The 19,479-nt window shown below is 41.9% G+C and overlaps 1 protein-coding gene across 11 annotated transcripts in view; it reads right to left on the bottom strand.

Moving 5' to 3' along the window:
* Positions 1-19,479, bottom strand: part of sspo (SCO-spondin) — an 88,567-nt gene continuing 69,088 nt past the window's right edge. For 10 of the 11 annotated variants that reach the window (XM_042399209.1, XM_042399212.1, XM_042399213.1 and 7 more), the window contains 15 exons: positions 19,212-19,373; positions 18,894-19,010; positions 18,642-18,780; positions 18,215-18,411; positions 16,208-16,378; positions 15,788-15,915; positions 15,554-15,708; positions 13,610-13,656; positions 12,174-12,338; positions 11,652-11,863; positions 10,427-10,522; positions 5,194-5,254; positions 4,594-4,724; positions 2,405-2,555; positions 1-431 (listed from right to left, as the gene is read on the bottom strand). In XM_042399209.1, the coding sequence (XP_042255143.1) occupies positions 409-431; positions 2,405-2,555; positions 4,594-4,724; positions 5,194-5,254; positions 10,427-10,522; positions 11,652-11,863; positions 12,174-12,338; positions 13,610-13,656; positions 15,554-15,708; positions 15,788-15,915; positions 16,208-16,378; positions 18,215-18,411; positions 18,642-18,780; positions 18,894-19,010; positions 19,212-19,373 (1,955 nt within the window). In that variant the 3' untranslated portion in view covers positions 1-408. Of the gene's footprint in view, positions 432-2,404; positions 2,556-4,593; positions 4,725-5,193; positions 5,255-10,426; positions 10,523-11,651; positions 11,864-12,173; positions 12,339-13,609; positions 13,657-15,197; positions 15,491-15,553; positions 15,709-15,787; positions 15,916-16,207; positions 16,379-18,214; positions 18,412-18,641; positions 18,781-18,893; positions 19,011-19,211; positions 19,374-19,479 lie in introns of those variants that run through there. The other variant, XM_042399215.1, reaches the window with a different exon arrangement.

Below are 19,479 nucleotides of genomic sequence, written 5' to 3'. Positions count from 1 at the left end.
TTAAACTTAAAGAAGACTTGTGGTGCATTTATTTAAACATACAAATAAAACATCTTTAAAAGCATAATAGGTCTTACTTAGATTGAATCATAGGTTCTTTAAAGTTACATACAGTAGAACAAAGCTGTACAGGAGGAAGAATAAACTATGTTTTAGAAGAGGAACTCTACGATCAGCAGTAGCATCCAGTCATATGATGACTGAGGACTACAGAACAATGTATACATCAGCGGGGTCTCACGACTTCATTTTTCCCATCATCCTCCATCTAACACCGATCTGGCTTTCAGTGTGGCGCTCTCACTCAGCACGGTGCTCGTATCCGTCCATCTCTCGCTCTCTCTAGTGCACACACACATTCGCATTTACACACACACACACACACACACATCTCACAGGCACACTCGCTCAGCGTCTGGACAGATCACCTCCTGTGAATGGAGAGAAGCAGCGGAGAAACGGTCAAAACTTCACTTTTCATCTGTGAGATGAAAGAGATCGAGTGTCTGTAAAGCTTTTTATCTCATTTCTGTAATCTGTTTGAACAGCATGACTTGATATTTCTACATATCACAGTTTCCCTATTTGAACTGTATTAATTGTGCAAATGCCTTTGGAATATAAAACACTTGGGACAAAAAGCATGTAACTAAAAAGCGGTTGTAAAATGCATCCCTGTGAGTCATGTGCAGGCATGTGTGTGTGTGTGTTTGTGTGTCAGGAGAAGGAGCATCAGATGAGAAATGAGGAAACTTCTAATGGCAGTTGATATGTGTGTGAGCGATCGAAGATTGATCGCCGGAACGACCAAATCCGTCAGACGTGATGTCCGCGGGAGTGTAGCACTGGGAGGAGAATATGAGCTGGGGGGGATGTTCTGTGTCGTATGGTGGCTACATCCAATTAACTAACGCAATCAGCCATGTTGATTAATGGATTAGCACATAATTGCCTCATAGGTGGGAACCCTGATTGAATTATTCATGGTGGGCAAAGGCAAACGTACGTTTCGCTGAGATTAGAGAGTACGCTTGTGTGTGTGTGTGATTCTGTGTAAATGTATGTATGTGTCAGTGACCATATGTGTGTGTGTCAGCCTGGCACTAATGGAAAGTGACTGAGAAAGTGGTTTGGGAGAGAAAGAGACAGACAGGACTGCTGAGTGTTACAGACACTGAGCTGCTTTCTATGGGCTGAAACGTTCAAGCTTGTTGGTCGGCCTAAAAAACAAAAATTGTACTCTGGCCACAATAATCATAGAATAAGTTACGTACACATGTAAGGCCTCAGTATGCTAACAAAAAGCCACATTGTCTAACAGCATCTGGAACTGCCTTCAGTCTGTATCCAACAGTTTGTGAAAGTGAGGCAAGGTCAGCTGATAAGACATACTTCCATTTAAGCTCTCTCCTCCCTTTGCTGCTACGTAATATTTGGCACGCTGACATGGCCAAATGGAGTGCAGCCCCATTAAACGCCTGCTCTGACATCAGCGGGTGAGGCATGGCTCAAACGTGCAACAAGCTTGAAATTAGGAGTGTTCAGATACTTGCTTTTAACTCCACATTCATGTGAGCATGACGGCTACTCTGTGTATCCTGCGTTTCTCGTTGGTTGTGCAAGTTTCAGACATGAAATTTTTCATCATTTTTGAAGTCTGTTAGGTATCCATATGAACATTGAAAGAGGTTTTGCTCGCTGTAATCATATTCCTATTATTATTATACTATCCTATTAAGACTAGCCATTAGAGGATTCCTTCATAATGCTCTTACAATGTGAGTGATGGGGGACCAAATACAGTCCTCATTTGTGCAAAAATGTATTCAAAAGGTTTTCTGAAGCTAATATGAAGCTTCTGCAATCCAAAATGAGTCAAATCAAGTAGATGTCATCTGAAATTACAGCCGTTTTAGCACAAATTTCCCTCTTTTTGTTACAATTACTCCACTGCAGCTTAACACAGGGAAATCTGAACTATAAAGACTAACTTAGGAAGATATCCACTTGATTTGACTAATTTGACTACTGACATTGATTTTTGTGAGGGCAGTGGATTTTGTCATCACTTACATTGAAAGTGCATTAGGAAAGGATCTCTTAATAGCCAGTATGAACAGGAGGAATGATTACAACAAGCAAAACCTCTCTTAATATCCATATGTGCACTTGACCTAACAGTTAACTCAAGTATATCAGGATATAAAGTAAAGATATAAACTCAGCTCCCTCTCTCTTCCTGTCTGGGGTACATCCTCAAGATGTCCCTGCCATACCTGTGTTTCTGCTGGGAACCTAAAGTGTGTAAACATTGGCCATTTTACATATATTTAAATGTTTGGTTCTCAAATCTACATTTGAGATGAACATGCAAATCGGTTCGGCTGCGTTCATTATTCCCCACCTTGGCAGCTGGTGCACTCGCAGCTGTGTATGACAGGCAGGACGACCGGCTCGCTCTCTCCGCTCGCGCACTGCAGGCTGAGGAAGCGGACCGGGTTGTCTGGGTCCAAGCGGTAACTGCAGCACTCACACAGTGATTGGAGGTAAGGCTCCTGTATGGAGGGGGGGAGGAGAAGAGAGGATGAAAAGAAGGGAGGGGGTGAGAGGAGAGGGTGAAATCAAGGAGGAAGGAGGTTTTGAGAGGATATCAGAAGTTGAGAGAGAGGGAGAGAAGTATGAAAGTAGAGAACGGAGAGATGATGAATGCTTGGCGTTCAGGAGGAACAAGTGAGATGATGAGAGGTTGAGGAAGTCAGGAAAGAGAGTAAAAAAAAAGGAGGATACATTTGGAGGAGAGGAAAGAGTCTTGGCAGGAGTGAGGTGGAGAAACCAGTAAACTACAGTTTTATTGAGGAGCTATAAAATAGGAGGAAAATATATCTAAAAGACATCTGAATATAAATATGAAAACACATCAGAGACAAGATTAAAGCTCCACTAGTAAATATGTTCCATACAATCAATGTTAAAGGGGAACCCACAGAGATATGTCATCAAACTCTGTAGGAGTCAGACAGTAATCATCTGACTCATTATTAATGTAAGAATATTGATTAGTGCAGCTTTAAGCCCTTTGTTGACAAAATACTGACACACAAAAACACATTTCAGACTAAATTCTTTCTATTTTTTTAGTTCTTGGAAATGTAAAAACTCAGCCTTTGTGTTTTGCATTATAGAAGACAGCTTGGAAACAATGTTCATGTGTCCAATTAGTGCAGGTGAAGAACCAAGCAAGAGACAGAATGAGGAAAGGTAAAGTGGATCGTAGCAGAGAATGATGCACAATAAGAGGAGGAGGTGAGAGAAGCAGGAAAGGAGTCCATGATCAAAAACTCAAAACAATAATGGTGGTTATTAGTGCTTCACACACTTTGAAAAGTCCAGAGTGTGTGTGTGTGTGTGTGTGTGTGTGTGTGCTCTTTATGATCTGACTCGTGATTCCTGTGTATTCAGTCTTGCTTCTTCCACTCCTGCTGATCAATGAAAAGGGAACTTTCCCGGTGCTGCCTAGTCACCAGTTACCATCCCTTGTTGCCACAGTAACAGGAGGTAATGACACATTTGGCTGAGCTGATGTTTATTTTTACTAATCTCCCAGCATGACTGACTCTATTTTTACAGTGGAGATGTATGGATGCCAAGGAAGAACAAAGTCACCATGGTGACGACGTGATGAGCTCGCTGTCTTACAAGGACCAAAACCAAAACAAATGAATGCAGGGATGAAAAAAAAACAAAAACAAGCAGACAGAATCAGTAACTAACTGGCTCCACACGTGACCCCCACACACAGACTTCCTATTAAAACATCTACAGTATACACTGGTGACGCAACTGCTAAATGATGTACTTTTGTTTAAATGCTCTGATAGCAGCTATGTCAACTGTATATTTGGCTGTGGCCACTGTTGACAGAAGGTAACATGATCAAATACTCACTTTGCCATATTCAGAGACAGTTAACTGCAGACTACAAGTGTCTCAGTGGCCTGTGTTTATCTATGAAGAAATGAGATTACAGCAGGTGTGACCAGCTGCATGAGGCCATGTGTTTGACTTCACTTTGTCTTGCTAAAACACACACCAGGCCAGGTTTGAGCAGAAACAGATGGGCAATTTGGCTGCACTGATAGTTTAAGTAATAATCTTGATTATTCTCCTACGTATTGTGAACACTGTTATTAATAATGGTTAGTGGCTTTGGACAAAACTGTTTTTACTGCGTTTTTGGCATTCTGTATCCACATGTTGATCATTTAAGTCTGGCAGTCGGTCTTAATTAAATGAATATTGCAGAAATTTCTAACTATAGGGGCTGAAATTGCACTATATGATTAAACACAATTAACTGTGCAGCCCTGATGGGCAATTTGCACACAATTACAACCAACAGAGGGGTTTGCATCGGTTCTTTTCTATTTTAATCCACCATGCCACTAGTATTGATCTTCATTGTGCTTCCAGTTGTCATTGTAATGTGGAGGTCAATACCCGTCAACATTGCCTCAAGATGTTCAGAGTGATGTCTTCTGCTCAGGGAACAGCTGAGCACATGTGTGTGTGTGTGCATGTGTCTCTTTTCCGTACCTCCAGGATGACATCAGTCCTGGAAAGACAGCGTCCCCTGCAGAAGCTGACCTCCACATTGTCAAGCCGACAGTCTCCTTTAGTGATGTTCCTGACCTGCACATAGCGACGACACTCTGGCACGGGCTCGTCTGATGGAAACGCAGAGAGAAGGAGGAGGAGGAGGAGGAGGAGGGATGTAAAGGGGCAACATAAGGCAGGGGAAAGAGAGAGAAAAAGCAAGTAAGAAAGAAGAGAATGTGAGGAACAGAAAGCATAAAAATGGGGTAAGTCAGGTTTTTTTGTATTTGCATGAAAAAGAAGGGAGGAGGAAAAAGACAAAGGAAGGCAGAGCAGAGAGTTCTTTACAGAGAGCACAGTGACATTGCCGTGCCCCCTTGCAGCATGGGACATTTCCTCCACTGGGAGAGATTTAAGCCCCAATGTAGGCTAAGTAATGTAATCTCTCACTAATTGGGCACTGCGGCACTTGGTTTTCACCCTGCTATAAAATGAACTATGGAACATTCAAATTGAATGAAGGTGGTTTGGAAATCACTACACAGAACCATACAGAATTTGTGTATAAGATTTGTATACATCTGTACATGTTTTACTTACCTGGAAACTGTTTCCTACAGACTGGACAGCAGCTGCCTGGTTCCTCCACCTTCACCTCCCCCTGAGATAGAGAAGACACGATTTGTCTTTTTAAAAATTTTCTTGATCAGTCTCAAAACAGACAAGTTAGAAACACAACAAGTGATGAACAAAAATAATCTCCTGCACACTGTCAGCACTTGAAGTCAATTTATTAGACACTTCTGTTTCAGTACAGCAACTTCTGTCAGGCCTTTAATTCAATATGTGACAATAAGCTTTTACTTTATGGACATATTTTCCCAAAAGGACAACAACCAAACCAAAGGAACAAGCAATCAATTACTGAAAAGAAGGAAATAGAAAAGAGACACTGGGGAATAGCTGGAGGAGAGGAGAGGCTGAAATAAGTGTATGTACAGTATATCAAGGTGCAGTACTTTAGACATATATGATGAAAGACAGAGGGAGGGAGATATCAGCCCAGCAGAGACAGACCAGGCAAAACAGATGAGGAAAGGAACGGAAGTACGAATCAAAGACCAAAAATAGCGAGACAAAGACAGTGATGTAAGGACACCGAGGACACAGACGGAGAAATTAAGCCGCTGAGGAGGAGAGATCCAGAACGATCCAGAGAAATTCTGGGTGTCCCACGGTGTCCCTGTCTGAGAATATCTGCTGCTAGCATGCAGAGTCATACACACACACACACACACACACACACACAAAGTCTGACAGCAGGCTTCAGCACCTCTACCAACACCAGCCTCACCTCACGCCTGAAACTTCACCCAACTACACCATCTCTCTAACACACATACACACTTCTAACTGTTCACCCCGAGGTCTTCTCCTCCCACTCTGCATCGCCGCCAGCCTTCCCTCAGGGATGGAGGGAGCCCACTCACTTAAAGGATGGGAGGTCATGAAGCAGTGCATTTTAAGTCCTTTAAGTTAAGAGCTTGAATGTATGCATACATCTATGTGTGTGTGTGTGTATGTGAGTCTCATGTGGCAGGGGGTAGAAACGGTGTGAAATGCGGTTTCCTTGTTATTTCAAATCAAAGGGCACCTGGCATTTAAAGTAAAGGGTAGCCAAATTTGTGTCGTCTACAGGGTGTGAGATGGAAATCAAAACTCTATTAATGTGTCTAGTAGAGAAAAAAAAGAAATAAGAGGATTCAGTGTTTGAGAGGAAAACATCCTGATAGCTTTTATCACCACATATAGCAGAACCTTCAATACATTACCTTGAAAATTTCAATTTAAAAAAAAGCAATGTGCTTGTTTGACTGTAAGCTAAGTCATAAATAACAGAGTACACTGACAGTAACCAATTCTCAGGCTGTCAAGAGAAGGAACACAGTGCATTAAATGACCTTTTCATATTGGCCAGGCTAAGAAGTGCTTTCACTGAGGCATAACTTAGTGCAGCTGGGGGAGGCGAGGGATTTCAGAATGTAAGCACAGTTACACAACTCCCAGTCCCTCTAGAAACAGAGTGCACCAGACCTTTGTGCACCACAGGTTGAACATTCGGTAGACTGTCTGCTTTGTGAAGCTCGCTGTGCAACCAACCTCTCCTTCAAAGTTCTGGATGTCAGCAGATTTTATTTTTACCCTGGCTTTTATACAGCTACTGGTGTACTGAAGGCATCAATTCAGCTGGCTGTGTCAAGGATGAGACAGTTGACTTTTTCGATTGTGACTTTTTCTCAACTTCATCACCATGGAGAGAAGATTTTCTAAAAAAAAATCAATTCTCTTCATTACTTGGTAGCCTTTTATTTAAAGGGCTAGTTCACCCAAATTACAACCAAAAACACCTTTTTTCACTTATCTCTGGTTGTATCAAACCATGCAGATAATTTTAGTTTTATTTAAGCTGACTTTTAAATAAGAGAGTGAAAAATTGAAATAAACTCCACCCTTGACTTTTCCTTTGGTGCCATAATCAGGTCAGAATGTTTATTTGTCCTGGTGCAGAATAAACACCTGCAAAACCAATGAGATTCCCATCAGCCTCAGCTGTTCTTTGTGTTTAATTGGCAAATGTCAGTGTGCTAACATGCTGAACTACAATGGCGACTACTACAATAAGCATGATAAACATTATAACTGCTATCCATCGGCACGTTAGCATCGTCGTTGTGAGCATGTTGACATTAGCATTTAGCTCACCTGCAGTTGAAGGATTCAAAGTATAATGGAGGTAAATGGAATTTAATTTATGGTCTACAGAGCACAATTTGACATCCAATTTCACTTGGATGTTTGACTTTCACTGTGGAAGATGATATTTGTGCAGAGTTTGACACTAGAAGGCTGTTTTCACATTCATCTGCTGAAGGGGGAACGTTTCTCAGGGCTCAACTTGAATCTCAGTTCAGGGTGTTGACAGTACCTGCGAGCACGATCTGTGACATCACCTTGAAGCCTCCAGCACACATACACTTTTGAAATGAAAACTAGTTGCATATTCATAGATTCTGGATATTTCTATGAGGGAGAAGAAGGAAATGTCAATTTTAAGAATTTCAAACAAGGTAATTGAACTTTTTTGTGGAAAAACCATATCAGGCACATATTGTTATTCAAAGCAGAGTATTTTTATACATTTTAAAGCATGACTGGAGGGCATCTTAAACAGCTTTCATTACCTTAGAAACAGTCCTTGACAGTGTGTTCTGTGGATTATCTAGAGCACTGTTTCTGTATATATGAATTTTTCCATGTAGTGAGCATCACATCACAAATGAAATTCCATTTAGCTTGATTGTTTCAGGACGGTGACTGAAATCTAAGAGAGGGGTATGTCAGAACCTGGAAAAATATGACCAAAGCTGCACGGCAAGACAGAGTCAGTGAACTGACCCTTTAAATATGGCATCGAGTTACAGCCAAAGAAGAAGGAGAAAAGAGGCATTGCAATAGGATGTTTGGGAGAAAATAATTTCAATTCTTTTTTAAAAATAACACAAGGGCAGCCTCGGTGGGATGCCACAAACAGCGTCTATTTTAACATTGGCTCTAATGAGAAGTGTCTTTATGTGGTGCCTGTTTTCTCTGTCTTTCTGGTCATGTCCTTGCCCTCTATTTCTGTCTGACGCACGACTGGATGAAATCTGTATTTATGTGGTAGCAAAAGTTCCACTTGTCGCAAGGACTACAAATATTAATTCATATTTTATGTGTAGTTTATTTTTTTCTTCATCTGCCTCTAGTTGCACAGAACACAATGCATAATTGATCACTGAGCTCACCGTCTCCTGCGAGATGACCAGCTAACCGCTCATATGTGTCTGACTGAGCATTGTCTGCAAGACAAAAGCAAAGTTGCTGCAAAACTTTAACTGAAGAATATTTAAAAAACTGCAGAGGATGCTTTACTTAATAAACCATTTTCCTAAAATTAACTCAGGTTTCAGCTTTGTCACACGGTGCATATGAGCCACTGGAATGAAACTCAGTTATGCTTAATAAGAAATCCAGGAGTCAGTGCTTCATGTGAGGGAGAAGGGCATGGTGAAGGAAAAAGTGCAGGCTTGTGGGTGGATCGGACAGTCAGGTATTGATCTACTTCAGCCAGCAACTTGCACAGCACATCCCACACATTCTTGAGGGAGCTGAGCATTTCCTCCTTCGCTCAGAGTAATTGAGATGTTTGTGACCACCAGAGACACTGTGTGAACTGTAACACCCCAGGGTAGCAGCGGCGGTTGAATGGACTGATGTGTTTGTCTGGGAGAACTTTCATGTCTGTTTACTTGTGTTTGGATACTATAGGTGCACACACACACACCTGTAGAGGAGCAAACTGGGACTACAACAGCAGCTTTTAGCTACACACCTTTTCAACAACTTACAGATTACTGGTGAAGTCTAGAGTTTGGTATTGTACTTTGTGAAGGTGTCGACATACTTGTGTGGATATTGTTTTCTGATATTTAAGCTTGCTTTTGATCTGTCAGCATTTCACCTTGTATGTTATGATTTTGTGCATTGTACATACACAGCTGTTAGCCTGATTTAGTAGCTCCAATCCTTGTGTGTTGGATGCCCGTAAGGGCTCACTAGATATGTCCCCTGTGATAATTACCAGGGTAGGAAATAAAAAAAATCAAACTTTTTACATCTTTGGGCCTTTAAGAACTATCCAACTGATATATTCTGATAAGGGAATATCATGCTTTGAGAGAACTTTATCTGGAGAAGATGGAGACACAGAGATAGTCATTATAGTTCATATCCTCCACAAGTAAATGATTGCATCAACAGACAAAACTCAAGCACATAGACAACAAGCTTAGTCATTATCTCTTAATATCCTACATATCACTGATATGTAGGAAGCACAAGCATATCTTTGTTTTCATGTATAAGGCCAAGCTTTCTAAGTTTTACTGAGCATCCTTAGTTGAGTTCAAAGTGAAAAACAGTTTCACCAGATCAAAGGATACCTAGCTTTAAAAGGTCCTCATACCAACTCTGATCTGGACTGGTTTCCAGTACTATGCATGCTACTACTGGAAAACAAAACAAACTGAAGTCAGAGACACTCATTCCTCTGGGGGACTTGGTGAATGTTTTGAATATGACGTCTTTGTGTGTGATGACTGCTTTGTATGACTGAACTGTCTTGTTATGGTGTTGTATAGTGTACAGTATGTAACAGTGTTGCTCTTGGGTCTCTCTTATAAGACAGATCTTAATCTCAGAGACTAATTGAATAAATAAAGCAGAGCCAACTAACTTAAGGTTGGGCAAAATGATGGTGTAGACCATGAAACGATAGAGATGTGTCAGCTGGCAGAGATGATGTGTTGAACTGTTCCTACAGAGGGAGCTATCTCTTTAACATCTCTGGGTGTATAAGGCCTTTGAGAATAATGATGCACACAAGACACATTTAAGGCAATATTGTATTTAAAGAACTGTTAATGCACTGAAGTACCTTGATTTGTCAGGTATTTAGGATTAGCCAAAAACCAACATTCCCTTTTGGTTATTTAATCTATATTTTCAAGTGATTTTTCAGAAAATGTACTAAATCACGTACAGTATATTATAATTATATAATATACAACACTAGTGCCTCTGAATATGGGATCTTGAAAAAGAGTGTTTCGAAACATAAAGAGTCATTTTCTTTCTACTCTCTCCTCATAAGTGCTTATCAGTACACATCTCCTTCTGGTGAAAAGGTTTACCTGCATAATCAGTACTGAGTGTTAGTGTGTGTGTGTCTCACCTCTTCACACTGGAGTGGGGGACACCTCAGCTGGCACAGTTTTTTCCCGTTCACACAGCGACACAACATGCAGCCCTCCTCCCACTCCGATCCTGCCTGGCTCACACACACACACACAAAAACACACACAATTATGTATATTCACTCATCAGACTTTTTTTTAATGCAGGTACGACGATGACACCTCGACAGCCCATTACACTTTTCTTCATGAACCCCCACATTTCTGCCAATGCGGGTTTGTGCAACTGGTCTAAGCTCAGGATGTATTTATTCAGTGATTCCACTAAAGCTCCGGCTGCACTGCTGTGCATAATTTAGCTTATGGAGGCACATGATGATGCTGTAATTATAACAACACATACACAGACTGCCAGGACTGTGACATTTATGTGTGTGTTAGCAATGGGAATCATTAAAAGAGCTCCACTTTTACCCGTATAAAAGCACTCACTAGGGAGTGCCTTTGTGGCTCACAATGAGCACATTTGGCATAATGGTCATGAGGTGGTTGATTAGAAAAACCACAGACGATCTTTTATAGAAGAGAAGAAGAAAGAGAGTAGACAGAAAAAAGACAGGGAGAATGACTGAGAGGGAAAGATGAAGAGAGAGAAGTAGAGAAAAAAGAAAGAGGAGGATTGAGGGAGGAAAAGTGTAGCAGAATGAGGAATAAGAGAAAGGGGAGGCAGAGATCAGTAAAAGAAAGATTAAGAATGTTGAAAGAAAGCAAAAGTGGGATTGGTGAGAGACAAAGCTGGGGTATGAGTGAGCAAACAGAGAATGAAAGGGAGAAAGAAATGCCTTAAGAAGAAGGATAAAGAGGAGGGGATCTGACCTCTTGTCACTGTATGATTAATTCTTATAATCCTATAAAATCCCCTCCTTCATAAATTATTCCAGACAGGCTTGCCCAGTTGCGGTCCGAGTGCCGGCGTTCTACGGCACTTCCTACATTATTGATGAGGCTGAGGGCTGGAGAGGCATTGTGGTGTAATGTGGCCCCTGGGGCATGTCACTCATCTTCTAATGGGCCCTTCTTCATGAGTAAATAACACAATGGGAGTGAATGGAAGGGAACGTAAACAACACGCTAATGGTAAGGTTAATACAGAAGCCACAATGAGACAGGCACAATGGGTACAAGCTGCCAAGTTTGCTGGGCAGCAGATGTCTGTTTGCTTTGGGTGTAAGCCAGTGTTTGTGTATGTGTGTGTGTGTATACCTCCCGCAGGATGCCCTGGTCATGGCAGGGGCAGAGGGCGGGGATGACACAAACACCCTCCGTGTTTCGGTAAAGCCCCTCTTGACACACGCAGCCCTCGGCGGAGCTGCTGCAGTTGACGGGAGAGGAGGAGTAAATGTCATGGCAGCTCCTCTCGCACAACGGGACCTCCTCTGACACGCTCCTCCTCCACCGCTCCCCGGTAGGACACGCTGCAGAGGAGGAGGATTTGGAGAGGGACAGGAGTGAGAGAGGGGCAAGTAGGTGTCAGGGAAAAGAGCAGAAAATAGAAAGAGAAGGGAGGATGTAACCGGAAAATGATAGGATAGAAGAGGGGAAGTTGGGAAAATGGAAAATTTAATGATGAATTGGTTGAGGAGAGGGAGTAAGGGGACTCAAAAGGGCATATGGACAGAAAATGAGTGAATTTCAGGTATTAATCATCATGCCACTTCTTTTTTTTCTAATGGTGTCTGATATGATTTATTTATGAATTGTAAAACATTCCCTCCTCTCACTCACCACAGTCAGGGGCCATGCAAGTAGTGCCGCGGTGGTCAGGGCCCTCGCATGGGGCCCCTCTGTACTGGCCGGGCTGAACGACGGTTCTGGTGGAGCTCTGTTGTCCTGAACCACAGCTGGCTGAGCATGGGCTCCACTGGGACCAGCTGGACCACTCACAGTCCACTGGAAGAGGAGAGGAAGGGAGAAGAATATAAATCAACACTTTCAGGTCAGCGTTACTTTTACTTTCACATGCCTGGAGCAGTAAAGCAGCACATACATAGAGAAATATGTCACCCGAGCTCTACAGTTCATCTCCCCTCGGAACATAAAATTACAATAACACAATGTCCACTGCACACATCCTTTTATATTAAAGCCATTTGTCTGGAAAGACCTACTGGCAATGATCAGAGCAAACCCCTAAAATCAAAAGATACTACAGAAAATACTGTAGTTAGATCTTATGAGATTTATTTCAGAGGTCACTCTGATCAAACACAGCAGTAACAGGAAGGAGGAGAAAGTTATAAGTTATTTTCATATACTTATTTTATGATTATTGGTCATGATGGCATTTTACTCACAAACTAAGAGGTTTGGGGAAACGCGATTATGGCGAGAACAAATTGGATTGAGGCAGGGAGTATGAGCCTCTCACAGCTTTCCAAAAAACACTTAAATTGAACAGAAATCACTTTAAGCACTTCAAATCCCTGCAGCTGTTTTGGTGGATTTCACAGCGCTGCGGATCAACGTCCTGATACATTTGCAGGCTGACTTACCTGTTGTGTCCATGAGTGCACACTGGTTTCTATTGTGTTAGTGTGATGCTGTGGTTCGCTTTTGATTTAGCTTGTGTGCATTTTGGGAAGGAGTAGCAGATGTGAGACGATGGTTCGTGACCGCAAGTTTGCCGATTGCAACATTAAGAACATGCTGCACATTTTTTAATAGAATGCCACGATGAAGGGAGACTAATTGCTCCACAGCTGCTATGCTGTTCACTGGAACACACAAGTTTAACTGCTGTCTGTGAATATGGAATTGACTCTGGTCAAGTAGACTGCTATGAGTCCAGAAGAGAGGAGGTGGTGGGGGGAAGGGATAAAAGACATAAAAACATAGGTCAAATAAGAGCTATTCACACATTCAAGTCCCTTCTGAGCATGTGAGTGGTTGCACTTAGTGACACTCCACTCCCCCACCATCATTTAGCTCTTTCTCCTCCACAAGTTCAAGATGGCATCACATGTTTACAAAAGAAAAACCCAGTAATGGCCTTCATAGGCTGTGACTGATGCGACTGTCTCTCACGTTATTTGAGCCAACTGTTGTGGCAGCTTCTTGACAGTTCAACCAAAGTTTATTGTTGCCGGCGCTTTCATTGTTAAAATAGAGAGGCCCTGTGAAGTGTAAGGAATGCTTTATGGAAGAACAGCTGTGGCACTCACCATCACAGACCTCTGAGGTACAGTTAAACACTCCTCCTTGGCACACGCTGGAGAAAGATAGAGGAAAAATTAGGTGAGTAAAAGTAATGTGAGAGAGAATAGTTAGGTTGATATGAATGAATAGTGAAACAACAAAGCAGTCATCGTGTCACACAGCTGAGTCCATCAGACCACATTAGATGAATACCAAACCACTGTGAGGAAGATGAAGTGACTTACGGCATGTCTGCTGCATGCCAGACTATCTGTTACAGAAGATATCGTAGTACCAAACTGGAGACAATGAAACGGAACTCTAAGCAGAATTCTTAATTTCAGTGTATCATTGTCAAATTATTGTTGTGATATCTTTGTACATTTATCATTAATAAATCAGACCATTGTCAACCTTGTGCTAATGTTTCTCAATGTTAAGATCACACTCCCCAAAACACAGTTATAACCTTTCTCCTTTGGTCAAAGCTTTTCACTTTTACAATAGCTGTTGTGTGCTACAGAGCTAGACTTTTCCTCACCACAAGAATGACAGCATCAGTCATCTGTTCAAACACTTACACTTTTCCTGACATGCAACCTGTTGTGGTCATGCAAATAAAGACTGTCCTATCAGAGCAAAGCTGAAAATAGTGTGACATCACAGCTCTACAAAACATGTTAGGAGGCTGGGGTGGATTGGTACACAGTGTCTGACCTTGAGGATTCGGTTTGCATCTTGTCTTCTCCCAACAAGTCAGTGTTGATTTCTTTTAATAATGATAACATCTTTTCCTTATCTTAACCTCTTAGTTTTATTTGCTTAAACTGACCCATAGAGATGGCAGTTAACCAGTTATGTGATTAAGATATTCTTTTTTAAGCCATTTAATAAGGTACAGACAAACTGGATGAATGAATACATACATTAATGTGCTGAAAATAAATTAAGAGTACAAATGTCTCAGTACAAAGAAATGTAATCATCATAGTGCTTTAGTCAAGTTTAAGAGACTGACCACACACAGCCAGAACTTTGCATTCACTGTGTGTGCTAATAAAGCTCATAAAATAAACTGACTTAGTGCAACTTCCTCCTGCACAGTAAGATCTTCACGTAAAAAAGAATTTAATTTAAATTCCTCTTCCCCACCACAACCTTTCTTTAACATACTGCCACTATTTGCACCTTCTCTTAAAAAGAAAAAAAAAAAGTCACAAATTGCATGAACCTCAGCAAATCCAGCAGAATGCATGGTCAACCATGCTTATCATATCTCCTCCTGTTCACTGTGCTCTCCCCTCTTGAATGCATATCCATAAAGGATAAGAGGCATACTCTGGCACTCAGCAGCTGTGCCCCAATTCAGAGGCTGGATTCTCTGAAGTCAAGCAGTAATTCAAAGGCTCCTACAAATGCAGCCAAGAAATGTGGCCTTCTTACACTTGAATCTGGAGGACACAAGCAGTGTCCCTCTGTGTCCTACAATCCACTGTGTGACGGTCAGTTAACCAATGAAAAAGCAGCAGGAGGGTGTAAATAATTGGAAGCCATGCAGAAACTCCACTGTTTGTTCTTGGTAGGTGCATAGATATATTGTGAGTCACATGGAAATGAGGGTTAAATATATTTATTTAACATTGAAATAGTGAAGTATCACATCCTGTACTGCAAGCTCAGCTATAATGCAAATTCTTGTCTCAGTATTTACACTTTATCTGCCATTTCTGTCATTTAAGGGCAAAATCTTGGTCACAAATTGATGACCGCTGCTTGGGTGCATCATTAGTTACAGTAACTGTGAGGCATGACCGTCCCATCTGGAGGAGGAGATGCTAAAAGATACCTCAGCAGGCCAGATCCAAGTCCTATAGGTAAAGGACTGTCCTGCTGCTCACACCATATGTCTGCTGGCCCAAAGAAATGGTAAAATCAGTGATTAAATGAATGAAACCAAATGTGTGTAGTACCATGTGTTGCAGAGTTGCTGAATGGCCGTTCCAGATGGCAGCAGGACCTCTGTGATCTCCTCAGTAGTGACATTCCAGCTTTGGTAACCAGCCAGCAGGGAGAGTGGAGAACAGGGACAGTCTGCATGGGACACACAGGAGCCTCCGTACAACACCTAGGGACGTAGTGAGACTAGTAAGAATCAGACCTACTTTCCAACCACACACACACACATACGCACAAAGCATCCTGACCTGTCCAGGGGGGCAGGTGCACCCAGGAGTGCAGGGTCCAGGTAAACACTGAGTGTGTGGCCACAGGTCCTCACAGGTATATGGACAGGAACCTGAACAATTATTGAACACCTGGCCGCCAGGACACTCTGCAACACACATGCACAAATGATCATACAAAATGACATCATGTCTCATATATATTTCACTACAGAGACATACTGCATGTGTAAGTTACTTTATTCATGCATACTTAATTTCATGTGGCTCACTCAGGTTTGAAGTCACATCTTTGCTTACTTGCTTGAAAATTCACCATTAAGGCTCTCATGAGTTGCTTGGAAACCAGTTTCTTTAACTAGGATTCAGGAATTCTACTGCTCAGTTAATACATGAATGTGCTAAATATAAAACCTCCAATGATGTGTGTGTTTGTGTTACCGGGCAGGCAGCTGTTGGTGTTACAGACAGTGTGCTGTTCAAGTGGTCCAGCACAGGCCATCCCACCAGGCTCTGGCTCCCGAAGGACCGTCTTGTTCCGCATGGACAACCCACCGCCACATGTGGTGCTGCACTCACTCCAGGGTGACCACTCACTCAACAAACATCCCGCTGAGAGGGAGGACGAAGATGGAGGAATTGAAAAGCAACGACAGAAACAACTTTCAGTAAATGAAATGTCTAAACGTCTACAAGTCTAAGACATTTTGGGACATTTTCAATAATTGCAAGCTTATACACAAATGTAACCCATAAGGAAGGTTTGGAGGCTTTACGATATTATTTTACTTTACAGTACTAATTACATTACTCAAGTTATCATCCACACAGCCTGAAAAGGAGCTTGCCCTATAGTCACTGTTAAGAATAAGAAGAATTAGTAGCTCTGAGGAGGAGTTTGAGAGACAGGCTGGTGACCTATGTGCTCGTGAAATCGATAGGGATAGCCTTATAGCACCTAATCCTCCTCCTCTTAAACTACAGTCTCTAGTTATATCTACGACCTTCTCACCTATTTCTCAGTCAGTCAAAAATATTGTCAGAAAACATTGGCATATACTGTCTATGAGCCCATTGTGGGCTGAGAGTTTGTCATCTTTCCCATATTCATAAGCGATTGAATATGGGAAAGACAGATCTCTATGTTAGGACATTTTTTAAGTTCTCTTCCCCTGGGAAATTTTCCCTGTTCCAACTCTGTGAATTGTAATGCCATGATTAGACGGGACCATTTTTTACATCCTCACACAGGCAGAAAAATGAAAGTCAGGGGCAGAATCACATGCAGGATCACACATGTAGTCCTCCAACTGAATTGTCCTTATGGGTTTTGCTATGTGACGAGACAAAAAGAGAACTGAGAATAAGGATTTCCAAACACAAGAGTAATATGAGAAATAGGGACGAGAGGTCTCCTGTAGCCAGACACTTTAATTCTGCAGGTCGCGGGGTTCGTAGCCTATGCTTTATGGGTATCGAGATTGTTGTTGAGGGGAGGTGATAGAGAGAGGAAACTTCTCCAAAGAGAGGCATAATGAAAACACTACTTGCAAACTGAATATCTTGGGGGGGTGAACGAAGAATTGCTGCTGTCTTGTTTTTTATGAATATATGTATTATTGGGATGCATTTGTATGGTCTGTGGAGGATTTGCTCACTGTTCTTCATATTTGCATACATACATTTTTTATTGTTTGTGTGTATACCTATTGGCCTCTGATCTGGCTGTTGCGATCACAATACCTGATATTGTCCTCCTATTACTTATTGATATAGTTTTTAAATTATGTATATGTATTTGCACTTTGTATGGAGGTTTTGCACATGGTCTACATATATACAGACATGCATTTCTATCGGTCACTTATCTGACTATTACTTTTACAATGTATGATATATTTGGTAAATCTGTCGGTCACATATTTTTTCTGATACAATCACATGTGAGATATATTGAGTAGATCTATTGGACTTTTATCTGGCTGTTGTAATCACAGCACGTGATATATTTCCTCCTGTTTGGTTACTATTTTCTTACTAATTTTCTGATTAATATTTGTCCCTTGAGGATGGTTGTTCCTATTTATGTACATGCTATTTTTCTTGTTAGTGTGTAAATCAATCTGTCATTGTTTGGTCATTGCAGTCACATAATATGGTTCATCTCCTTGGGTGGCTTGGTTTTGGATTTTCTTGTTATTTTTCTTGTTGGTACTAGTTTTCTGATGATGCCTGTTTGGATGATTTGTATCAGCTGGTTTTAATCACCAGCAGGTTCCTGGCTGCTGTTTAATAGGATTCAACCCACAATTGTTTCAGTAATGCTGAGGAAAGTCTGGGGCTGAAACTGGTTGCTGTGCATCATTAAAGAAGTGATATACACTTATCTGTGAGTGCTGACAACTTAATTTGTTATTTTTGACATTTTCAATAGTTGATATATCAGACCTGGACATGATGGCAGGTCACAGCTCTCTGTCTGCATGGTGTCAGCACAGGAAGGACCGTCCACCGTGTCCTGGCAGAGGCGTGTCCTCGTCCTCTGACCACGCCCACAGGAAGCAGAGCAGGTGCTCCACGGGCTCCAGGGCTCATACACTGGGCAGGGAAGCTTGGTGCACACCAGAGTGCCATTCTCACACACACTGCAGATGGAGGGTGTGTGTGTGGAGAGGTGAGATATAAACTTGAGGTCATGGTTACACAAATCTGAACTGTAGAAGCAACTATCAGACCTAAACAGACTGCTGTCTGCTCTTCATGGTTGTCAGTGCTGGTGATTAATTTTACTTTTATAAAAGCTCAAACTATTGTACACTTCTCATCAGAAAAATTATGATATCCAAAAATTTTATTCATACACAGCCATGCTCACCAGGTGTTGCAGTCCATGGTATACTTGTCTTTAGGGCTGAACTCCAGTGTCCCATTGCCTGATGGGATACCACAGCGACACTCTGTCACTGGCACACAGTGGCTGTCCTGCAGCAACTGTCCCTCTGGACAACGGCAACCTGAGAAAGAAAGCAAGAGAAATAAAAGGTCAGAGAAACAGATATTGCCCTGGTTGATCAAAGAGTCTTTTATTAAGCAGCAGCTACTGTTCATTTAAGAAGTAAAACATTACCTGAGTGACAGGCTCCTTGGAGACACTGTACATGCTCCCATAAGTCAGTGCAGCTGCGAGGACACTTATTGGCACAACCCTCTTGGTAGATCCGCCCCCTATCCTCACAGCGCTCACCTAGGAAACAAGGAAAATCACTTCTCTCTCACTTTTCATTAATGAAAAGATCAGCCTTGATTATCTCATGTTTTGGATTTATAAAGATAGACTGGATTGACATTCAACAGGTCTTCGAACAGGATTTGAACCAACAACAGCATTTTGTTGACTTCCTTTGTGTTTATGTTGGGATACCAGTATTTAAAAAGACAGCTGTACCTGGGCAGAGTCCTGTGTTGCAACTCTGGCTCTGTGTCTGTTGGCTCCTACAGTGGGGCCCTGGATCAGAGGCCAGGGGCCGCCTGTAGCGCTGCCTGACTCCACCGCTGCACGGCTCTGCACAGACTGTCCAGGTGCTCCATGCACTCCACTGACACAGATCTGGAACAGCAGTGATTATCATAACCATCCTCAACTCTCATCCAAATGATAATAACTGTAATTATTATGATGACTGCTGTAATAGCTTTCATACTCATCATCAACA

This window comes from Thunnus maccoyii, chromosome 21, assembly GCF_910596095.1.
Source record: "Thunnus maccoyii chromosome 21, fThuMac1.1, whole genome shotgun sequence".
NCBI classification, from domain to species: domain Eukaryota; kingdom Metazoa; phylum Chordata; class Actinopteri; order Scombriformes; family Scombridae; genus Thunnus; species Thunnus maccoyii.
Note: the sequence above shows the minus strand (reverse complement) of the source record. Positions and strands in the feature narration are given on the sequence as shown.